The 22,881-nt window shown below is 41.0% G+C and overlaps 1 protein-coding gene across 5 annotated transcripts; it reads right to left on the bottom strand.

Moving 5' to 3' along the window:
- Positions 1 to 77: 77 nt before the first annotated feature.
- rilpl1 (Rab interacting lysosomal protein-like 1) lies at positions 78 to 22,548 on the bottom strand. 5 transcript variants are annotated; one of them, XM_075455196.1, is made up of 10 exons: positions 21,957 to 22,548; positions 17,261 to 17,408; positions 15,161 to 15,279; positions 14,706 to 14,951; positions 13,139 to 13,309; positions 11,637 to 11,687; positions 11,377 to 11,531; positions 10,092 to 10,196; positions 7,284 to 7,371; positions 2,736 to 2,826 (listed from the first exon to the last, which is right to left on the bottom strand). In XM_075455196.1, exons 1-10 carry the CDS (start codon positions 22,242 to 22,244, stop codon positions 2,821 to 2,823), a joined length of 1,377 nt encoding a protein of 458 aa, XP_075311311.1. In that variant the 5' UTR covers positions 22,245 to 22,548; the 3' UTR covers positions 2,736 to 2,820. The 5 variants fall into 5 exon arrangements, with proteins under 5 accessions (XP_075311310.1, XP_075311313.1, XP_075311314.1 ...); XM_075455195.1 differs by lacking the exon at positions 7,284 to 7,371 and having other exon boundaries at positions 78 to 2,826; positions 21,957 to 22,547; XM_075455197.1 differs by lacking the exon at positions 2,736 to 2,826 and having other exon boundaries at positions 7,278 to 7,371.
- Between the last annotated feature and the right edge of the window lie 333 nt (positions 22,549 to 22,881).

Genomic DNA, 22,881 nt, shown 5'->3' with positions numbered 1-22,881 from the left:
AAGAAACCCAACCATGAAACCATGTTTCTTTTTAGCGACAATGAACAAATGGGACACAATTTAAAAACAAAAACATCTTTAAACACATTACAGTTTTATTACTGAAGAAACATGTTTGCACTTAATAGAGCAGTGATCTGTTCATCATCTCTTAAATATCCATTTTCATGGGGTTCAGAAGACATACATGAGAGAAGTGGAGTGAAAACTCAGTTTTGACCCGATTCCCTTTTAAGCTCATTCTTCACGTCTGATTTCTGCAGGTCCCTTTTGACTTCCACAATACGACGCTCTCTTCATCAGGTCTGATCATGTAAAACGGGGGAAGCTGCTTCAACACACACTCACACACTCGTATTTACAGTTTTTATAGCGCTCTAGTCATTTTACATTAATTGACTCCACCTCTCTGGAGGAGTGGAGATGAAGGGCCACCGCCATTAGAAGCACAAGCAGCAACTGTAAAGTCGCATTTTCTTTTTTAAAAGACATATTTAATACAATTTTGAGTCTTTTTTTTTTTTTTTACGTCTGAGGCCTGGCATGAACGATGCATGAAAGAGCGTGTTCTGGTTAAGTACATCGCCGCGGTGTCTTCTCCTCGAGACGTCAGCGTTTTTCTGTCATCCTACAGAAACAGCACCTTCTAGACTAAGAAGTGCAAATGAAACCAACTTTAAATCAGCTGATTGGGCGCTCATACACATTTTGAATTTAATCGGAAATATAAAAGGTGAGCGGTTTGTATTCTGAAGTCAAAACTGTGCTCAGCATCTTACAGGCAGCTGGTTTTTTTTAGGTTTAATACTGACAATATTGATCATTAAAGTGATTAAATTGCATCCTGGAAGCTGCGAGGTCTGAGTTTAATAATAATATCAAGCCGATGACGTGTCTTTGTTCAGCTGGTGATGTGTGCACAATTTGTTCAAATTCAAAGAAAAAGGGCACATTTTAGTGAGTATTCCTGGTTGTGACGCGCTCCATCCATCCTTATTTAATGAGGTAAAAAGTAGTGTTCATCTCTTTGTAGATGCGAGTCAGAGAAAAGCGAGAATTTTCTTATGGCATCCCATTTCTCCAAAGGGAAAAAAATGGTTTAAAAACATGATTTCAAATATAGAAATCTTGCAAAGCAAACTCAACATGATGTCAACACTGGGACAAACTAGTCAAACCGTGTTAGAAGGTAAAGAAAGAAGTCAAATCAAGCCAGAAATATGGGATATTGATAAAAAGGACTTTGTTAGAATTATGAGATACAATCTCAGCTCTCACGCATTAAATCTGATGATTTATTGAAGCTAACTTTGTAAACTAATGACGAGAATGAAAAGTAAAGCACAAATTATGTCAAAACTGTGACGTCCTAAAACTTACTGAGTCAGAATCGCGATGATCAAGCATGACGATGCTGGGAAATGCTAAAAACTGCAGAGACAAAGTCCAACGTAAGAGGAATTAAAGAAGTCGGCATTAAGAGATGCTCAATTAAACGAAACGCAGCCCAGTCTCAGAACTACAGTCAAGGCTTTAATAAATAAGTTTATACGTAAAAAATGAAAAAACTAAGAAGTTCCCTCTCATTTCAGGCGCTTTTTGCCCTTTTTTTTTTTTTCATATATCATCTGATCACATATCACTCCGCCTCGTTACTCGCTCCAAACGGGAACTCTGTCATGAGTTAGGAGACCAAAGAGTATGAAAAATACTGTAAAAGCTATAAAGAATATCTGAGTAAAGGGAGTTATGACGACTTGAGTCAAAGCTATGACGTAAAGGGACAAAATCTGACGATACTACGCAACAACAATGCTAAACTCGGGTGAAAATGATAAATTACTGAAGTAAAAACAAGGTTTATACCAATTCCAAAGTAGGACGATTCAGAATTCTGAGAAAATAAGCGAGGATTAAACCATATTTGAGTGACTCAGATGCTGAATCAAAGTAATGACTCACTATTTCAAATTTATGAGCTTGTAAATCTAAATTATGGAGACTAAAAACATTCATGACGGAATATAAATTCAATTTAGGATGTTTTAGGTAAAACGTGTGGCTTACTGTCTCATGATTTTCATCTTGGAGTTCTGATGCTGAATCAATCCGTTGGTGCGAGTTTCTGAGCAGAAATGGGCTTCCACACCGACCCGCTTTAACACTCTCTGTGGATTCTAAAGGAACTCATCTGTGGTCATGTGCAACATTTTCTACACGCGGGCCTCCATCGGCATGATTCTGAAAGAGGCTGGTGATGGATCGAAGAGCGGACATTTTAAATAAATTAAATTAGAATCATAGCGTTTCTGCTTCTGCGGAACATAAGTGAATGTATGGGTTTTTTTTGAGGGGTTTGAAATCTTTTTCACATTTTGCTCTGCATCCTTCAACGTGAGTTTACCATCTCTTTTGGACAGGAATCCTGTAAAAAAAAAAAAAAAACGGAGCATTTTGTGGCATTTTCAAAGCTCTACAGTCTGCATGAGCCTCTCAGTGAGAAATGCTGTTCTCACGTCTTTAAATAACAATCTTTTTTTATTTCTTATTGTGCTCCTTCCAGAACGTCCTCTTCTCTCTGGGAGTCCTCACCAGAAAGCGCATACTATTTCAGCTGCAGTGTGAGTCTTTAGTGGTGGTTTTGGTGTGCGGTGGAGCGATGGACGTGGAGTGTTACGTGACTTAAGTCCGCACTACAGGTGCTGTAAGGCCTCCTGGGCTTGTTCTGTGTACACGCCGTCTTTCGCCGCCCACGAGTCGAAGCCGGCGTCGAGGTGCGCGCTCCGCGGCGACCCGCGCTGCTTGTCACGCGAGAAGAAACTAAACCTGGGAAGAAAAAAAAGAGAAGAGAGAAGACGTCACGGTGGCGCCAATGCGTGTCGGGGTTTGCACCCGAATCAGCGTCAAGCATGTCAAGCAGTGTTAAAGAGTTAAGGTGGATTTTACAGCAGCAACACATCAGAACTGTCTGTGATTTAGGCAAATTAATGAGGAGAACTTTGGTGGAACTTCAAATCTGCTTCCATCTTTTCCTTGCGCATCTGCTCCCGATGTTTAAACTTCCCCAAACACAGAACAGCCGCTGTTAAATTGTGCGACTTGTTGCGTTTTAATTCAACTCGACCCTGTTCCAAAAAAGACGAGACACTGTGTGAGACACAAATAAAAAGCAAAAAGCAGTGATCAGCAAATCATTTAAACCCGATATTTGATTGAAAGTAACTGAGAGTTCAACTTGAATTTGATGCCGGTAGTTGGTTTAGAGAAAAAGTTGATTATGGCAAAAATGCTTAAAGGGATATTTCGCCTCTTTTGACATGAAGCTGAAATCCCATATTAACAATATTATTTATATTAACATTTTCTTATCCCCCACTGCGTCCTGCGAGCCGAGTTCCAGCCTCGTTTTGGCGTTGACGAAAGTAGTCCGGCTAGTTGGCTGCAGCCACAAAAATGAAATGTTTTGCTTCTCAAAACAATATGCGTTCAAAAGAGTAATACATTTGCATCATAAAATCGTTCATCCAGAAAAAGTCAGACCTCACAATCGCTTGGCGCCATTTTCTGTCCCTTCGTATCACTGCGTGCTATGTAGACCGTGCTATGTAGACCGTGCAGACTGAACAGTAAACACCGCAACAGGTGCGGCTATCAGCAGGTGGCAATCACGGAGTGATACGACTGGAAAGAGAAAATAGCGCCAAGCGATTGTGAGGTCTGACTTTTTCTGGATGAAGGATTTTGTGATGCAAATATATTACTCTTTTGAACGCATATTGTTTTGAGAAGCAAGACGCTTTATTTTTGTGGCCCCAGCCAACTAGCCGGACTACCTTCATCAACGCCAAAACGAGGCTGGAACTCGGCTCACAGTACGCAGCGTATGACATCGTATTTTGCCAGTATGCGATGTCATACAGCTTCATGTCAAAAGAGGCGAACTATCCCTTTAAGAAAGAGGTAATAAAAAAACAAAACAAAAAAACAAAACACCTTAACAAATGAGTTGAACTGTAAACAGGGGGAGTTCAGCACTGTGAGAGACTGCATGAACACATCCTTCAACATTTTCAGAAGAAAGCTCAAGATTGTGCGCATTTCATCACGTATGATTTGGAGGATTATTAAAGCTCAACATAAGGGACGAGGCTGAAAACAGGCAGCACTGAATGTTGGCGACATTGGTGTAAAAACAGACTCAATTCTGTGGTGGAACACAGTTCATCACATCACCCACAGCTTAAAGTTAAAACTCGCCACGAAAAGAGGAAAATTTAATGAAACTTGAAACAACGTTTTATTTAAAGGTGACATATTATGTTAAAATCCCTTTTTCCAGTTCCTGGTAGCATATATTAGGGCGTCTGAAGTCACAACCAAAAAACACAACCCAGGCTTTTCTTTTAGTTCCTCTTTGTTTGAAAGGTCCTCATTTAACGAGCCGTTCTGATTTTCATCACAAATTGAAGTCACTCCTTAAGTTGACTCCACCTTCTCCACTAAGCCCCGCCTACTCACATCCACCCTGCTAGACGGATGAAGCCAGCTTCTGGTGGAAATCTTCTGCTGTCGGCTGTACTGAGGAGCATGCGACTTCCCAGTGGATAAACTATATTTGAGGGTAATGTTCCAGCAGAGTTAATTAAAGACTGTAAGTGCAGCAACCACTTTTCATCCGACTGTTTTAACAACTTGGCCCAGTTGAAGAAACTGAGCCACAAAGAGGGATTAGTTCCAACTCTCAGACTTCAGTGCAGGCAGATGGAAGTATCTGAGTAATAATGCCTCATGGTTTATTTAATCGATATTTTTTTTTCCTGTAGCAGCAGCTAACTAACAGCTTAGCGAATGAAGATGACGTACACCAACTTCTGTTGATGAGAAAGCATTGTTTACTAGCATCTGCTGCTAACTTAAAGCGACACTGCTAAACTATTTCCCTCTGGGATCAATGGAGCAAGAGCAACTGAGCTTAAACCAACAAGTATTTTGACCAAAGCCTGTCTCATACATCTCAACAAGACCTCAGAAAATGATGTCAAATTGTTAAAAAAAAAGTGCATGATATGTCACCTTTAAATCCCCTTTTCACCCACAGACTTCTTTCAATCATCCTGTGGCAATTGGACATCTCGGTGTCATGTGTGAATTACCCTCTTGGTGCTTTTCCAGAACATTTTCAGATTGAAATCGGACTCGGGAGGACCGAGTGAAGACAGAGACTTAGCTTCCGCAGAGTTGGTTTTTCAAATCAGAGTCAAATGAACAGGAGAAAGCTGCTTAAAAGTGTCTCTTTCTGATCATATATCAATAATTCTTACCAGTTCCAATCCATCATGGTTTTGTTTAACACAATACTCCACGTTTGTTAGCTTGAAAGGATTTAATTTTTTTTTTTTTAATGAGAAAACTAACTCCAAAAGGGTTCCAGAGGTTTGTATGGTGTAAACAGTGGTGACTGTGCAGGGACCGTGTTTCTAACATCCAAAGGGCTTCTGTGGTGCAGATGGACTCTCACCAGTTTAGCACAGACTGTTCAATAAGCTTCAACAAATATGGTGTGCACCGTGGCTCTTTGAGTGACTTTTAAAAGTCATGTCTCAATGAACAGGAGGAACATTAACAGAAAAGTGATAAAGAACTGGTTAACAGAGAGATAAAATCCATTAATGTTGCGTTGTCGTGTCTGAAAAGGGCCTAAATTGGACTGAACTGAAGGGAAAAACTGTCCCGACTTTATTTTTGGAAACTGTGCTAATTTCAGCAACACAAACCATATTACAACAACTTACTCTGGTGAAAAATGAATATGCTAAGTATAGGAAATTATATTTCATTGTACCTGCAGTCAGACCAATCCGTGGTGACGATTAGTTAACTTGAAGTTAACTGTTTTGGAACAACTAGTTTTGTGTTAAATATATTTTAGTTGTAATTAAATAGTAGAAAAGCAGAATTTTAAGTGTATTTATTGTACTTTTGTGCGATAAAGTAGAACAACTTAAAGTATACTTACAGTACATGGCTGTGTATGCACCAACTTAAAAAAATAAATAGTATATAAAAAAATATTAGAAATAAATAAATATTATGAAATAAAAAATATTATATAATAGATGAATATTATATCCCTATTTAATTTAAATATATAATTAATATATATTTAATTAAATATTGTATATTTAATTAAATATATTATTAAATAAATAGTATAAATAAAATAGTAAAATAAAGTTTACTTACTTTGTTTTATAAGGATGATAAAAAATGTATTGCAAAAAAGCAACTAATTCAAAAACAATATCTCATTAATGTGTCCTTATATAGTTGATCAGTTACATTTCTGTACTGTAAAACATCTTATTATACTTTGTTTTTACTTTATGGGTTGAAAATACAAAGTGCAACTAAAATTGGGTTTATAAATTTTGAGATATTAAAATATACCTAAAAAAACAAAACGCTTTCAGTGCAAAAATAGTTTAAAAAAAATATGAAACAATATAAACAGCAGATAACTTTAACTTAAAGTGTATTTTAATTTTAATATACCCCAGTAAAGTTTACTATAGTAGGTTTATTTTCAAGTGTGTGAAAAGTGTGACATTAGCAAACTTCTCATATATTTCTAGGTAGTTCACTTTTGTGGAAATACACTATAAAAATGTGAATATATTTGAAATGCAGTAAAGTATATAAATTTTTCACCAGGGCAGCTCTGTAGTAAAAGAGTCCAAGTCCTAAACTGCCCCCACTTAAAGTATTTAGAAAATTATAAAGAGACAAAATACGACAGAGGAAGCTCTGAACTGTTAAACTGGTGAAATTCCCGTCTTTTCCCTTTTAAAAACTTTGCTAAAAGGAGACGTTAACAGCTTTCTGATGCCATCAAACTCAAAATGTGCCACATCAGACAAGTTGTCTTGATAAATTTCTGTGTTTAAATGATTTGCATGAGTTTCCATTCTTACATTTTATTCAGAATCTCACCTCTTTATGACCAGGGCCGGCACATTTAATCAGGAGCTATGAGCTAAAAGTGCTTTAGTTTGTGAATTATTTTGTGAGTTGTGGGGGTTTGTCAGTGAGGGAGAAGATGAGTCGACAGACTAAAGATCTATTCTGACTGGCTGATTTCAACGATCCACAGACAGCCCCAACAATCAGCCAATCAGAATACTACGAAGGTGCGAAAAGAAAGCCAACCCCGGCACATGCAAGTGGGGTGGAGGCTGTTAGCTGAGACGGTGACAGACTGAAGCCAAACGAATATGGAGTCATACAAGCGACATGAGGCGTCTGATTGGCTGTAAAGTGGGGTCATCTGGGATCAAACCAGCCGCCACCATCGGCATTATGGCTGTGAAGATCCTGTTACACAGAGGTGGAGACACACAGAGGAGGGAGGGGGGGGGCGGAGACAGGGACCACGTCAACCTTTGACCTGTTTGACCCACAACTCATTACAACTGAAAATACACAAGTCAGACCAGAGTTCATTCAGAAAACAGAATGAAACACTGTCAGTATGTCGGTGTGAGTAAATGATGCACTCTATTCTCAGGAAATCTATGATGGAGATAAAAGCTGCAGGGACAGGAAATACAATATGGATTGAACTATAAAGCAGCCTCACTTGGACGACCTGAGGCCAGAAGTAGAGAATTTATTAGGATCAAAACTCGAGACGGTTTCGTCACGTTGTGGTTTAATGACTAACTGGAAACAATGAAACCTGAGCAATATAATCAGAGAGTGCAAAGATGTTCCTGTAGGACTGAACTCCAGTGGATGCTGAATCAGACTAGGATTTAGAGAGTTAACAAGTAGAATCTAAGTAGTCATCAGGAATAGTTCTCCAGGCTTCTTGAAGGACATCCCAAAGCTCTTCTTTGGATGTCGGCTGCCTTTTGTTCCGTTCTCTGTCAGGATGATCCTAGCCTAGAAATCTAGACGCACCTAGCGGCCACAAATGGAATTTGCCGGGGCCCTGTACAGCTTTTTGCTGTACGGGTCTGGCTTGCTAGGCTAGGATGATCCCACACTGCTTCAATAATGTTGAGGTCGGGGCTCTGGGGAGGATTCATCCCTCTATAAGACCTGCTGCCACTGATTTTCAGTCCACTTCTTGTGTCATTTGGCACAGCTCAGCCTTTTCTCTCTGTTTCCCTTCCTTAAGAACGGCTTCTTGACAGCCACCCTTCCATGGAGACCATTTCTGATGAGGCTTGGGCCAACAGTAGATGGATCAGCTGAAGGTCCAGATGCATCTCTCAGGTCCTGTGTCGGGTCTTTGCTGGATGTTTTCCTCTTTCTTAAGGACATCACTTTCAGATACTGTTCATCTGCTGTAGATAGTTTTTTAGGCCTGACACTTCTACTTATCTAGTTTCCTCAAATGTTTTAAGGACACACTGCACACCATGCTGAGATATGCCAAGTTTTCAGCTAATAGCTCTTTGGGAATCACCTTGTTGCTGCAGAAATCCTATTTTCTGTCTGTCAAACTGTGTTATCTTTGGGGTTTTTCATAGATGAAACTAAAGAAATGGGAAAAAATGACGTGTCTTTGTGATAGGCTGCTGGTAACAAAGTGCCTAAAGATACTTTAAAACTGGTTCTTTGCTAAGTTGTCTGTTATGTGCAGACACAACACCGGTTCATCCCTTGAGTTAGGAGCCGTTTTTAATGCTCGACTGATCCATAGGTCAGAGTTAAGTGGCTTAACAAACAAAAATACCCAAGAATTTGACTGAAAATGGGTGAAAAAGCAGCAAATGTCCAAAGAAAAACTTTGAAAGACCTTCAGAAAGCCTGGAGAACTGTGACCACTTTAAGAGATTATGAGAAAGTCTGGCTGCTTGAAAGGAAATATAACGAAATGAGGACTGGATCGGGTCTATTGATCAGTTCTGTACAAACCTATGATTCTATACTAACACACATTTTTAAACATTCCGAATGTGCTAAAAACAGCGCGTTCATCTTTTCAATGAATGGAGAATTAAGTGAGTTGTACTACTGCGTTTTAAACAAGCATGCAGCATGGCTGCTGATGGCAGTAATTCAAACAGAGAATCCATTGTCAAATGTTTGTTTAAATTATAAAAAAAGAAAAAAGAAGAAATGAATAGAAATCGGTTCATTTTAGTAAACTGAACATATCTGATGCCAGGAGTTCACAGAATTCTAATGAGGGGATTTCCACTTCAGCTGTTTTATGCTTTTAGTATTTTCCCAACATGCGACTCTGCACAGGAGGAAATGTTGCACTTTTTTTACTGCACAACGGTTATATAAAAGCTACAGAAGAAGATGATACATATCGAGCGTGACTATCTTGTAAATAAGACACATTCAACAGGATTAAACCCAAAGCTATATGAGCAACAAGCTGCGTCTTTGGGATGTATGAAAGCTGTTTGCAGCTCCACTTCTCACATTGGCTCATTTTCTTTGAAAAATGACATGCTAGATGGGACATTATCTAATTTTCCCTATTGTATAACACATTTTCTCACCTCTTAGATTTAAACTGCAGCTTTTAAATCGGGGATCTTCACTTCCTCACAGACAAGTCGGGGTGAATAATTGGAACATGTTGTTAATGTGTTTAGGATTTAAAACGCAGGACATGTTTTCACCCTTTGTTTCCACAGCCAGACAAGCACAGGAAGTGGGTGTGTGAATGGGCCGTTTCCACCTCGAATCAATGGCAGTTAGTCCATTATTTCTTTTTGGATAAAGCCGAAACATTCTTCTAGCTGCTTTCACCCGTTTCAGAAGGCAATGAATTCATCTTTCACGGCAGAATTAAACATAGAAATGGACAGTATTGTTATGAGACATTAAGCCTGTAACAAAGGTAAGGTTGCCAGCCTGAAATAGCCCCAGAAACAAGCATGTAACAGGCAAATGTTGGAGCATGCACAGACCAAAAGAGAAATGAGGCTGTTCCCAGTGCATGCAAAGCCATTGTTTTGTACTCAATTAATCGGAAAGATGAAGATTTGAACAGGTGCGCGTTCTTAACCAGCAGATTCTGCAGGAGTGTTTGGGTGTGTGTTTGCAGGCATTCGGGTTGAACATACAGGCGCTTGATTCCAGATTCCGGCTGGGCAGAAGAACGGGAGCGAGTCCTCAGTTCAGGGGAGGGAGACGGAGACGGAGTCCCGATCTCATCCTCTGCTTCATCACTGCAAAGAAAGTTGAAATTTGTATTAGAATGATAATAATAAACAATACAAAATGCAAAAAAACAGCACATGCAAAACTAAATAAAATAAACAAGTCCACCACTTTTCCTCAAACTCCTCTTCCCGTCCTCTAGTTTTATAGGTCCGTCTTTCCAACAAGATGCCATGTCACTGATCCACGTATTTATTGAAGGTACATCTATTTTCCTCCAGGACTCCAGAGTCGACTAGAATAGTTTGAAATTGACGACCTGCCCAGTATTCAAAAATATTCAATCTAGTTCAAACAACCGTCTTCCAATATTTTTTCCCATTAGTTTTTTTTTTTTTTATTGTAAGTATTTAGAAGAAGAATCTGGACTGTGCTGGGACCAGCGATTCAGCCTGACTGGTGTAATACAGGTTCTCATCAGCCATTTATGCTGCAACAAGCTCATAGATGGCCTTCATAGATGAAACTAAAGAAATGGGAACAAATGATGTGTCTTTGTGACAGGCTGCTGGTGACAAAGTGCCTAAAGATACAATTTAAAACTGTTTCTTTGCTAAGTTGTCTATTATGTGTCGACACAACACTGGTTCATTCCTCGAGTTGGGAGCCTTTTTAAAGCTTGAATGATTCATAGGTCAGTTTTTTTTATTATTATTTTTTGGGACTTTTTATGCCTTTATTATATAGGACAGTGAAGAGAGACAGGAAGCAGGGGGTAGAGAGAGGGGGAATAGCACGCAGCAAAGGGCCATCCGATGCGGGATTCGAACCGGGGCCAGCTGCAGCGAGGACTATAGCCTCTGTACATGGGGCGTCTGCTGTACCCACTACGCCACAGACCGCCCCCATAGGTCAGTTTTAAGTGGCTTAACAAACAAAAATAACACAAGAACTAGACTGAAAACGAGTGAAAAAGCAGCCAATGTCCAAAGAAAAACTTTGAAAGACCTTCAGAAAGCCTGGAGAACTATTGCTCAAGACCACTTTAAGAGATTACAAGAGGGCTTGGCTGCTTGATTCCTTGTTTCACCGAATCTCTACAACAGCAGGAGAGAGTTTAAAGTTAGCCCAAGGAAATCATCTTCAGTTAAAAGGAAGCAGTTTACCTAAAGTTTTCCCGTCATTATGAAAAAAAAAAAAATCCTATTTTATGTCTTCAGACTGAAATGCTTTTGATACCATCAGTACCTTTTGTAGTATGCCAGCTCCTCCTGCAGCAGAAACACTTTGGCTTTGAGCTCATTCCTCTCATGGAGGACGTCCCTCAGCTCCTGTAGGGTGAACCGGGGCCTGTTGGGGTCCTTTGGGTCCAGGCTGCCCGACTCCTCCTCGCACAGGGCCTCCTGCCGACAGAGGAAAGCATCACACACAGAGTAAACTAAACCAGAGGGAGGAGGGGGGGGGGGGGTAGAAAAAAAGAGGAAGGAGGGGGGAGGGTGTGAGGATACCTTTGTGAAATATTGGAACACAGCAGGCATGTCCTCATCGCACATCGCCTCCTGGTGGCAAATGTTGAACTATAAGTCAGACACTGGCCCTTGTTCCAATACGTTTAGTTTAGTTTTCCCTTCCCTCCTTTGAACTCAAACTCGATCTTAGGTTTTTTTTTTGTTTTGTAACTCAGCACAGTCATCGAGAGCTAAAGACAAACACCTGAAACACGTGCAACTCATTCAAGTCACTCATGCACTGTGGAAAACCAAACCTGTTCTACACATAACGTCCAACTGAAATCACACCTTTTAGCTGATAAAAGTAATGTTTTGTTCTTTTAAAAGGCCAAGAGTTTCTTTTTGATTTCAGGAAAATACACAATAACTGTCCCATTAAAAGTAGAATGAATTCAAATCTGGACCTTTTTTTGCCTTTCAGTTTCACAATTAGCTCGTGTAAATGATGTTTGAGTGTCACATTTTTGTCAGTTTGTTAATAATTAGTGGTCCGATGCTCTAAAAAAAGGGTTTATGTCATAGTTTTCATCACCTGCCATAAATAAGGCTGAGAGGGGAAGAAAGACGGACACAGCCACCGGCACGACCACCACTAGTTTACGAACAGCCGTGTGTTTTCTCAAATCAAATCCAGATATCATCACATCCATCATCAACAGCATATGTCAATATTTCAGTCTTTAAATATCAGGCATCAGCAGAGACTGGCTTTTGCATCTATTTCACTGAATCTCCATAAAAAAAAAAAAAAATAAAAAAAATAAAAAAAAAAATTTCCAACTGTTCTTATCAATATTGTATTACGTGCATTTCAGTCAACATTGGCCTATTCAAAGTGAAGAATCAAAACATAGAGGCTGGCTGTGCCTGATGTGAGGATACAGGGAAGAACTTGCCGGTTATTCTCCACTGCTGGGTATCTTATGTCATGTTTTAGTGTTGAACAGAAACAGATCGCACACGTGGAGCACACAGTTCTGCATATATACAGTTCAGTCGCCTCAGATGAAGGTGAAGCTGAGCTGTATCGGCCTTTCTTTCAGTTTAATGGTCAGATCTTTCTTTTTATTCTGACCGCTGAGCTTTATTTTCTTTAGACTTGTTCAAAGACATCAGACCGGTTCAAATTCATCTTCCCTTTCTCCCCGCCTATAGTTTAATTTCAGTTGGACTTTAAAACCAGCACTTACGCCGTCAGTGCTTCACAATCACAGTGCACGGAAGGACAACTTTAAGTGCTGTTAGAGGCCGAGCGGTCACAGCGGTTTATATTTAGAAGGGCCGTCAATGCAGTCATCCAGAGAGTCTCACCCAGTTGGCCGAGGAGAAAACCCCCTCTGACACTCTGTTAGTCGTCACACAGCCATGCAGACACCAGCGCTTCCTCTGGGGTCACGGTGTTAGTGCGCCGTCTCCACCCGTTCTTCCTCTGGGAGGTTTCACGTTAGACTCGGGTAATCACACCACTCTGCTTTGCCAACTTTGCACTTCTGCATTACCCAAAGCAACACGGCCTCGTCCTCGGCCTCCTCGTGCTCGTGTCCTTCTGCACCGAAGGAACCGGACGGGGGCCACAGGGCAGAATCAAACCCGCCCGGCATCAGCTCACAGGGGTCGGGTCTGTCTGACCAGCCCTCAGCCCCCAACACCACTGCGGCAGCTTTAGCACGCTGGTGGGAGTAAAAGACACTTTATTATAGCTTCACTGAACCTTTGATTCGGGCTTTTGGCTTAAGATGCATCGCGGCAGGAGAACTTTGCTGGTCGAGGGGATGTATTCACAAGTATTTCATTAAAACTCAGCCGAAAATGTTGAACAGGAGGTATTGATCGATTAAGAGTAGAAAGAAAAAGGCACCTTCAGTTATAACTGACCTTCAGGGTCTGAAATGAGCAGCGGGATCAAGAAGTCTCATCAGGATTATGTCACATGGGTATTCATTCGCTCATGCTGAGCTACTCTCCTGGTATTTTACCATTTTATTTCATACTCATGGAGGAAAACAAAAAACTAGGAAGCAAGTCGACTGATTAACCAGTTGATGAAAGTGAAATGAATTTTTTTGCTACATACTGAAGGACGTTTTTCCTCCAATGCTGGTATCGGGCTCAGACCCTCGTGTCAGTAATTTACCAGATATGGGACTGATGTCGCTGAATATAAAGAATGTGAAGATATGTTGAGTTGTACGTTGCTCTACCATTACCCCCTTGTTTGAAGGCCGTTGTTACCAGGTTATATTTTGTTTCGTTTGGCTAAAAATGGGTCAAATCTGATGAAGAAGAGAAGACACAGAGAAGTACAGAAGGTGGACTTTTCCAGGAGTAACTGAATAACTCTGATGAATGCAAAATCAGCTAATCAACCAACTGGTATTGTGCTGATATCCCACCCCATTTTTTGGCTGATTTATTAAAGTAAACAACCTATAATACAACCAAAAAGATTCAGCCGCCATGTGTTTACTTTATGAGTCACTATACTGAGGAGAAGGATGTCATTTTTATATCAAAACTCATTAAAAGTGAGATTTGTTTTTTTTACTTGCAGTAGAAAAATATGCTGAACATTTGGTTATGAAGATTTTAAAAAAATGGACTGAAATATCATTTTTAGAGGCCGATCCTACAGTTTTGAGCGTAGAAAACGCTATCCTGAAGCTTGAACTCAGGGTCTGTACAAACAAAAGAGCCTCAGAGTGATCGAAAACGCAATATGGCATTCAAATAAACCCTGACGTGCGACATCAGCTTCGGATTCTCTTTAAAAGGCCTTTCTTACAACGACAATTTAAACTTTAAGCTAAAATGTTGTTGCAGAATTAGTTAATATTTAGTTAGAACCCAAAAAAGTGCATCTTTGCATCTCTAGATCTAATTAATAGTACAAATGTGTCTGTTGTATATAGTCCTTTAAAATCAATAGAAAGGCTGATTTTATTTCAAAATGAGACTTTTTTGCACTCAACTCATCTAAGAGCAAATATGTTAGTGGGTCAGAAATATCTATACTCACATCTAAAATATCCCGATTTTAGAGTTTTTTTTCCCCCTGTTGTGCTTTACCTCTGCAGGTGATGGGGGCAGAGGCTGGGCTTCCTCTGGGTTCTGGGCGGGCAGCTCTCCTTGAAGCCGCTCCCGCAAGCGTGCGACTTCCTGCCGAAGAGCGCCGACCTCCTGCGCTTGCGCCTGAGCGCCAGCCTGGAGCTCCACCTTCTGCCCGATGAGCGCTTTCCCTTGAGCCTCCACCACGGAGATTTTATGCCGCAGGTCGTGGTTGATCTTCATGAGGCGGGACTGCTGCTGCTGGAGCTGCAGGAGCAGGTAACACAGAGGGGCGATTGTGCCCTCTCAGGCGGGTCTCTCTTAGGTTTTGGTGCACAAATAACGACACGAGCGACACGTCATTTACCTCGTTTTAAGACCTGTCAAGGACCAGAGTCTCTTTCCTTTGGTTATGTTCTGATATGTAAAACCACAGATTTGAATAAGGGCAAACAAAACAGCCTGTGTGGCCTTACTGCTTCTATGTCCTCATTTTTCAGCGTCAGCTCGCGGTCCTTCGCTCGGATCTCGTCTCTCTGCTTGTCCACCACCTCCTTCAGCTTCATCATCACCTGCTTCTCAATCTCCGTCATGCCTGGAAACCACAAACAGTGGAGCGCACGGGGCTGCATTGAGTGTCCACAAAAAACGAGCTTCATTTTTCAGATGAGAAAACGTTTGATTTGATTATCAGCGTTTACTGGCACAGAGGGGTCACCCCCCCTGATTTGTGTGCCAGTCTTGCAGGTGTGCCCGTGCACTGAGGCTGGTCTGTCCGCAGTGGGTCGGGTTAGACTGTGGCCTCTGTGTGACACCACGAAAGAAACATGGCTGGCTCGCCCCGTAGGACACAGAGAAAGCCTTCTTTGTGAGACGGCGTGCAAAACTGAGACATGTGAAACGTTCCAAAAGTAACAAACCCAACTTTCTGTACAAACGTAGAGACATTTTTCACCTAATTTCCATCAAATCTGTCGAAATAATTCAATTTAAAGCATGTTTCGGATGTACTACTCTCAGGTTCATAAATATTGCCTTTGAGACTTCTGCGGTTTTCTTTGGGATAATTTGAAAATGTGCAATGGCAAATTAGACTTTTTATCCCTCCAAAACATCAGGAATCAGACACTTTGAATAGTAGCTTGATGCTTTGGGAAACGTTTTGTTTGAAAGTCTCCACCAGCTGCCCGAATATCAGCCAAGAAAACTGCATCTGAACATTTTCACACTTCGGGTTTGTCACAGATTCTCTTTGTAAGCTGTTTGGAGGTGCTTGTATCTTCGCTTTTTGCAGAATGTGTGGCATTCAACGGCCTCGTTGAGCGTCCTCAGCCGGAAAAGTGAGGATTTCCCCGTGTAACACGGGGTCGCTGTTCCTCCAAATTTAAAGGAAGCAATTGAGGCGCTTTGGGCTTTAAGTCTGGAAGCCATCCAGATGCCTTCTTGAGGAAGGTGTTTCAAACATGAATGAGGCCTCGGGGCAGACCCAGGCCTCAAAGAAGAGATAACAGGAACTTTAGGCAGAGATGGCCACAACGATACAAAATGTTCCAATTTGTGTCGGGACAACTCTACACCTACGCTTCCTGCTACTGTCGCCCAACTGTCTACATGAAAATGACTGCCTCCTCACGCCTAGGCACAAATTTGTCTGATTTTTTTTTTTATCTAAAATGATCTTATATTGTCTATAAAGTTAATCTAAACTGTTGGACCCGTTCGTGTCACAGAGTAGGCCGAAACAAAACTCCGATCCGACGATAAATTCTCATTTTAAGACACGTGTTGCTCCTGAACTTTTTCCGACAGCTAGAGAAGCTGTTACAGGAGCCTTTAGAAAAAGAGGATTTTTTTTTTGTGTCCGTCAGACCAAAAACCACAAATTTAAAATGCATGTAAACACTAAAGTCTGGCTTAAATGGAATTTCTTAAAGCCGGACTAACACACCCAGATCAGCGGCTGTAGATACAGAGGCTGCAGCCCCATCTGACAAAATCAGACCATTAAATTTGCTTAAAGACGACGTCGGTGCAGTGAATTCAGCTGTACTTACATGTACCGTGATGTCCCACAGAGACAGTCGGACGCAGTGTCAGACGTGCAAATTAGCAACTACTGGAACAAGGACGGTCCAATTAAACGGCCAAGTCGAGCTGTAATCACTCACAACTCAACTCAGCTGTGCACGTTAAGATCCTGAATGTAACCGAGTGAAATCCAGCTTCCAATAAGACAACAACCTTCTCCACTGAAGCTGCAGCCGTCCCTTTATCTTTGCAACGGGCCCTGTATGTCTCTCTGGATGGATGAATGACATGTTCATTTAAAAGATAACAATACTTTCAGTCCTCATCCTAAACTAAGTTAACCCCCCGTGACCTAACTCTCAGCAAGAAAAATAATGAGCATTTCCATATCTAAGCGTATGCATGAAAAAAATGCCCAATTTCCAATGTCTCCACCAAAGCATCCATAAAAACCGGCGGCGTCTACGTTACCAATATTTCCCAGAGACGATACAACAGCTTGAGCATCTAAAGAGCAACAACTCTGCCCCCAGCGCACGTGCCCTCACCCTCAGGTCTCTGCAGGTCCTCCTCGTTCATCGAGTCTTTGATCGGCATGTTGGAGAGGAGGTGTTTGTTCTCCTCCTGCAGCTGGGATATCTGGGAGAGCAGATCCTGGGCCTCTCCCCTCCACACATCCTCCACCCGCTCCAGCTCCTGTACGCAGATTAAAACGACACATACAAACATGTTAGGACATTTACCGGCCGCGTCCATCACCACGGTAACACGATCTGGCAAAGATATCTTTAAATTTCAGCAACTTATGAGCGGTGCCGCTGCTCAAATATACCAATAATCGCTTTAAGGACTGCGAGTAAATATTGAGACAGGTTTTCCCTCAGAATAAACTGTATAATCTAGATTGAATTGGGACCAAATACTGATGTGAAGATTAACGATAAAAACAGAAGAATTGCCATCTTTCTGTAAAAACAGGTTAAAATAAGTAACTAACAGTTGAGTGGTTATTTTACCGGTAAAAACAGGTATAAATAACTAAAATCAACATTGCAATTTGTGCGATTCGGCAGGTTTTTGGACATGAATGCTGAGAATAGGTGCAATATATTTAATCTAAACAGATTTCAATAATCTCTGAGTTTTAACCTCAGAGATTATTGGAGGAATCACTTGTAGGTGTCCAGCTGGGTTCATTCGTAGTTGCTCAGCATTTCTGGCGTGGAGGCAGCTGCATTTTTTTCTTTGTTCGTTGCTGCGCTCATTTAGTCCGTCCTTGCATTAGTCGCCCGCCTGCGTGCGGAGAAGAACCTCCATTGTGCTCTGGGATCGGGATTCTGTCGCACACGGATCGAGCGCGCAAATGACTCCGAGCGCCGTGAGGAGCGCTGAGCAAACGCCACATCGACAGCAACAAGGCAAGAGATGAATGACACAAAAAGCTGCTACAGCTGACGTTCATAATCTCTGTGGATAATTAGAACAATCTGTGGCTCCACTTTTTATCTCATGTGAACTGGAACACAACCAGGAGGGGAAACAAATCCTTTTCTTCCGTTAATTGAATGTTTTGAAGTGGATTATCTGGCTATTTTGTTCATCTATCTGCAGTCTGAATTAAGACGTGGGGCTCTGTGTTTGTTGACTTTTTGTTTGTGATGTTAAAGCTGAAAATGACTAATTGTCAGTGTTTCCTTTGGTCTGTTTTAGATACATTTTTTTTTTGGGTGAAACAAACCAAAAATTATGAAATATACACATAAACAACAAAAGGATTGTTTAAAGGGTTTGATAATGAAGGTTCCTGTTGATTAAGTGACAAGCTGTCTAATTATAATAACAGCAGAATACTACATTTGCAGGCTGGATATTTTACTTTAAAACGGTGACACGTGCATATTTGAGCTGTAAAAATGATCAGTTTGTTTAAAGAAAAAAAAAAAAAGAAAAAAAAAAATCAATCAGCAGCTTTTTTTTGTCAACAAGTGAGGTGCTTTATCACATTTTCTTTCCCATTTGGAGCTTTTCTTGGTGTTACATGACACTAACTGAATGTTATGTGACATTTTTTTACCTTTTTCAAACCTGAAGAATCATCAATTCACCAAACGATTCATCTTAAATTGCTCGGCAGATGAACAGGTTAGAAAATCAAATCCTGTGATGTTGTTTTAGTGTTGTGTAACTATGGCGTGTGTGTAAACAGAAGGACTCCACAGAGCTGTGAATATACATTTATTTCTTTTGATACTCCTTTTTATAGAAAGAATTTCATCGTTTTTTTTTTTTAAATAACATGTGTTTTATTGCATTTTTCTCATTACTAAGTCATTAAACAAAAACAACAGACCATCACAGACGTATATAATCTCCCATATTTCAATATTTTCTTTTCGACCACAAGTCAGGGTTTATCCCAACAGCTGTAAACGCCCCCCCCAGGCCCCCAGGTGTCCCGGTTCCCTTTCAGTATCCAAGTTCATTTCTCTACAAGTAAAGATATTGACATTTGCCTGATCTGTCTTGTTACTTTAGGTCTTTTTCAGCAAGCAGAAGACTCACATCCCTCACCAGCTGTTCATATTTTTTTTTTTACATAGCTGTGCTCATTATGATCAAGCCTTAAAATAATCTTTTCCATCCAAGTAGGTTTCATCTTTCCTGCACTGCTATACACAATGATAAAATGTCCCCTTCTCTTCATTACACTGTGCACATATTGCTGGTGCGTTACCATTAAAGTGTTCGCATTAACCATTTATCCTAACAGTTTCAGTCGGGTGTTTTACTGCTTCCGTGTGGGCTTCAATTTTTTCCGAGGTGGCAGCTTTGCTCGACTTGTCCTTGGGTCACCATTTACCCAGAGCTGGATTTTAAAGGCTTTGCTGGACTATTATTTTGAGACACTCTAACAAAGTTCCTGCCTAATTCCTTCAAATGACATCATGCTGTTTGTTTGGGGTAAACACAGATCCCATGCAGAACGCCCAGTCTGCTCTCCCTGGCTTGGAGTATGGATGTCCCCATGTGGGACTGTACGGAGATAAAGCATCGTCCAGGTTTGCACCGTGTCGTGATTATATTTTTGACGATGGGATTCGAGGTGTTTCGCAAAACAAGTTTGGTAAAGTATCCAAGAACAAATATAAGGGGAAAGGCGGACTCCTCCAGCACTCTTACCCCGTGCCCACCCATTGTGGGATGTCCCTTCCTGCAAAATTAAACTTAATCGCTCCAAGTTGTACTGCCCGTTGGTACCACAGCATATCAGGACATTTCATGTGAGCATGTGAGAAATAAAATCTTTAAGTAAAGTAAATTCATTAAGAAAAACACTGATACTTCAAACTGCACATATGCCTCACTTTCCCGACCTCAAGACACCGGTGACACAACATCCTATTTATCACAGTCACGAGACGCGGTTAATCAGTCTACGACCGACTCAGTCACCGTCATGAGACACTGACGTCTGAACCTTTTTTTATAGCTCTGAGTGGACCGACTGCCAGGCTGATTTAAAAACAACAGACCATCCTCACACTTGCGTCTACGCAGTAAATAAAAACATTTACATTTTGAGAGCTCGTATTGTCCATCTTACACAACTTCACACTGATATTCTTTGAGGTATCAGATGGATATATTTCATGCTATGCATCCACAAAGTCTATCTGAAGGGCTACGGTGTAGCTACTTTCCAGATTATATCAAAACCATGTAATAGCACACAATGCATTGTTCAACACAGGCCTCCTCAACTTGTGAACAAAAATAGCTGAAGCTCCATGCTGGAGTTCACTGGATTGTATTTAGCTCTCACAGACACTTCCTCTCTACGCATCCTGTATGGTTTTAGTACAACTCCGAGGCCCAAGGAGAGGCTAATATTTCATAGAAGCAGCCAAGATTACAGAGAAGACCTCAATATTAATACCCACTGTGTGGCATATTTTTGTTAATCAATACTTTGGCTATTAATTGCCACACAATCTGTTTGCATAATCTTGTGAATAAAGGGGCAGACCAACCCGCTTTGGTTGGGAAAGACCATTTGCGGTGTATTAAGAAGTATACATCCACATTGAGGGTGTATGTTTGTGCAATTTTGTAATAACTCAGTAAGTTTACCTGCACAGTCAAGTCAAGCTCTGATTAAAGCTCCATTAGGTTTTTTTAACTGGACTAATGTCCTTCTCCCAGAGTATGAAAGGGGGAATCAATTCACTGACGATATAAGCCCATCACAAACCAAAACAACCGGCATTTACCTCAGGAGTCAGAACTCTGAGCTGGGAATGACCATGTTCCAGCTGGAAATCTGAAAACCAGCTTGCGTCATTGTTGTACTCGCTGACTTTCTGGTCTTTATCACTGGTAGTTTGGGCAGTTTTCAGTTGTTTAAAGGTCTGGACTGCAGGCAGGTCAGTCCAGCACCTGGACTCTTCTACTATGAAGCCATGCTGTTGGAATAGATGCAGTATGTTGTTAAACGTCATCTGGATGGGGGCAGATGTTGCTCTAAAACCTGTTTATACCTTTCAGCTTTGATGGAGCCTTTCAAGATGTGCAGGTTTCCAGTTCCATAGACCGTCCCAACTGTCATGAGACGCGTCGCTGCCATTAAATTCGTTATCGGCTTAGTAAAATGTCTCTAAGAAACACTTTTTCCCAATAATACACACTTATTTTGAGTAACATTTTCAATCCAGAACTTGGAATGTGTACTTTTAAGGCAGCTTAACTAAAAGTGACGTTTTCAGTACATTTCCAAAGTGTATAATTAGTTATTTTAGTGGCCCTGATATTACAAAGGCATGACCTTTACAGTTGTATTGGTAAAATCAATACATAATCAAGTCAATACGATAAAAACTCCAAACACAACGCTTTATCTTTTAAAAGGTGCACTTTTAAAGGTTAATCTCATTCATAAGCTTGACTTAATCACTATTATTATAGTGTGGTGCACATATTTTTACTTATTTTACATTTTTAGTGAAATATTTACATATATTTGGATATGTTTAGTGTGGTTTGGCGATTACTGCCCTGAGTAACCTTTGCAGGATATTTTATATTTTTAAGTAAGTAAAGAATAGGTCCGCCGCTCGGGTGAAAACACAGATTCAGACCTGGTGCCGTTGTTAAGTTTTTAATAAACCAGCTGGCTGTCACCGACTGACTGAACCCGGATCTGAGTGACGGACACTGATCAGTTTGTGTTGCTTTGCGGTGTGAGACCTGTCTGTGCTTCTTGTCCTTCTCCAGCCGGTCTATCCGCTCCAGCCGCAGCCTGTCCAGCTCCAGCCGCAGCTCCTCGGTGTCCGGGCTAATGCTGCAGCGGCTCACCATCACCTCCAGGATCTCCAGCACCCGCACCACTTTGGGCATCAGCCTAGACAGAGCCTCGCAGCCATACTGGTCAATGATGCGTTCAAACTCCTGGCCAACCACAGCAGCGATGTCATACACGTCCATCACCGTGAGGTCAGCCACATTCTTCTCCAGGGCCGACCCGGAGTCCTCCATGTCGGGATGTTTTGTCCCTCCCCGGTTTCCTACGATGTTTCCTTCGCCACAGCAAACTTCCTTCCCCGGGTGGAACTAGTCCGATAAGTTACGCTCTACCGCTTTCGCTTTGAAGCGGGCACAAAAAAATAAACCCCGAAGCAAAATAAAACACAAAAACTATCGCTTATTCATCACTCGTATCTGACTCCGGGCTGTAGATCGATTTGTTTGGGTTTAAAAATCGATTCGTCCCATCGCTGTCCTGCCGGAGCGTCTCCTTTGGAGCTCGCTGTTGCCGTTGTCACTCAAGTCGAATGTAAGTATTTCACTTCCGGTAAAAAGGTTTCAAAGTAAAACGCACAAACCAACATTTCTCGTAAAACCACCAAATTTTCATCACATATACGTAAAGCTATTTTTGTTGAAGAAAAATTTGAACAATATTTACAAAAAGTATCTAAAAATACCAAAAGCTAACACTACGCAAAACTTATTTGGCGTCTATTCATTTTTTCTCAAATTATTCTGAAGGTAAGATATATTTCCGGTATGATACATACTTTTAACTTGACTTGTCTCCTCTCTGGTCCAAGTGGGAGTCACACTTCCATGGTGGTGAGATTGCAGTTTGTTCTGCGCATGACTGAAATGACAG

Source organism: Odontesthes bonariensis, chromosome 22, assembly GCF_027942865.1.
Source record: "Odontesthes bonariensis isolate fOdoBon6 chromosome 22, fOdoBon6.hap1, whole genome shotgun sequence".
Lineage (NCBI taxonomy): Eukaryota > Metazoa > Chordata > Actinopteri > Atheriniformes > Atherinopsidae > Odontesthes > Odontesthes bonariensis.
The sequence above is the reverse complement of the archived record's forward strand: the minus strand, read 5'-3'. Positions and strand labels throughout refer to the sequence as shown.

Bases quoted from the DNA above. Each gene is read 5' to 3' on its own strand.
- rilpl1 (XM_075455195.1), bottom strand. From the start codon at position 22,244: ATGGAGGACTCCGGGTCGGCCCTGGAGAAGAATGTGGCTGACCTCACG. The intron at 13,310-14,705 runs GTAAAGCACAAC...TACTCCCACCAG, and splicing joins TGCCCCCATCACCTGCAGAG to CGTGCTAAAGCTGCCGCAGT. The intron at 10,197-11,376 runs GTACTGATGGTA...CTTTCTTTGCAG, and splicing joins GAGCTGGCATACTACAAAAG to TGATGAAGCAGAGGATGAGA.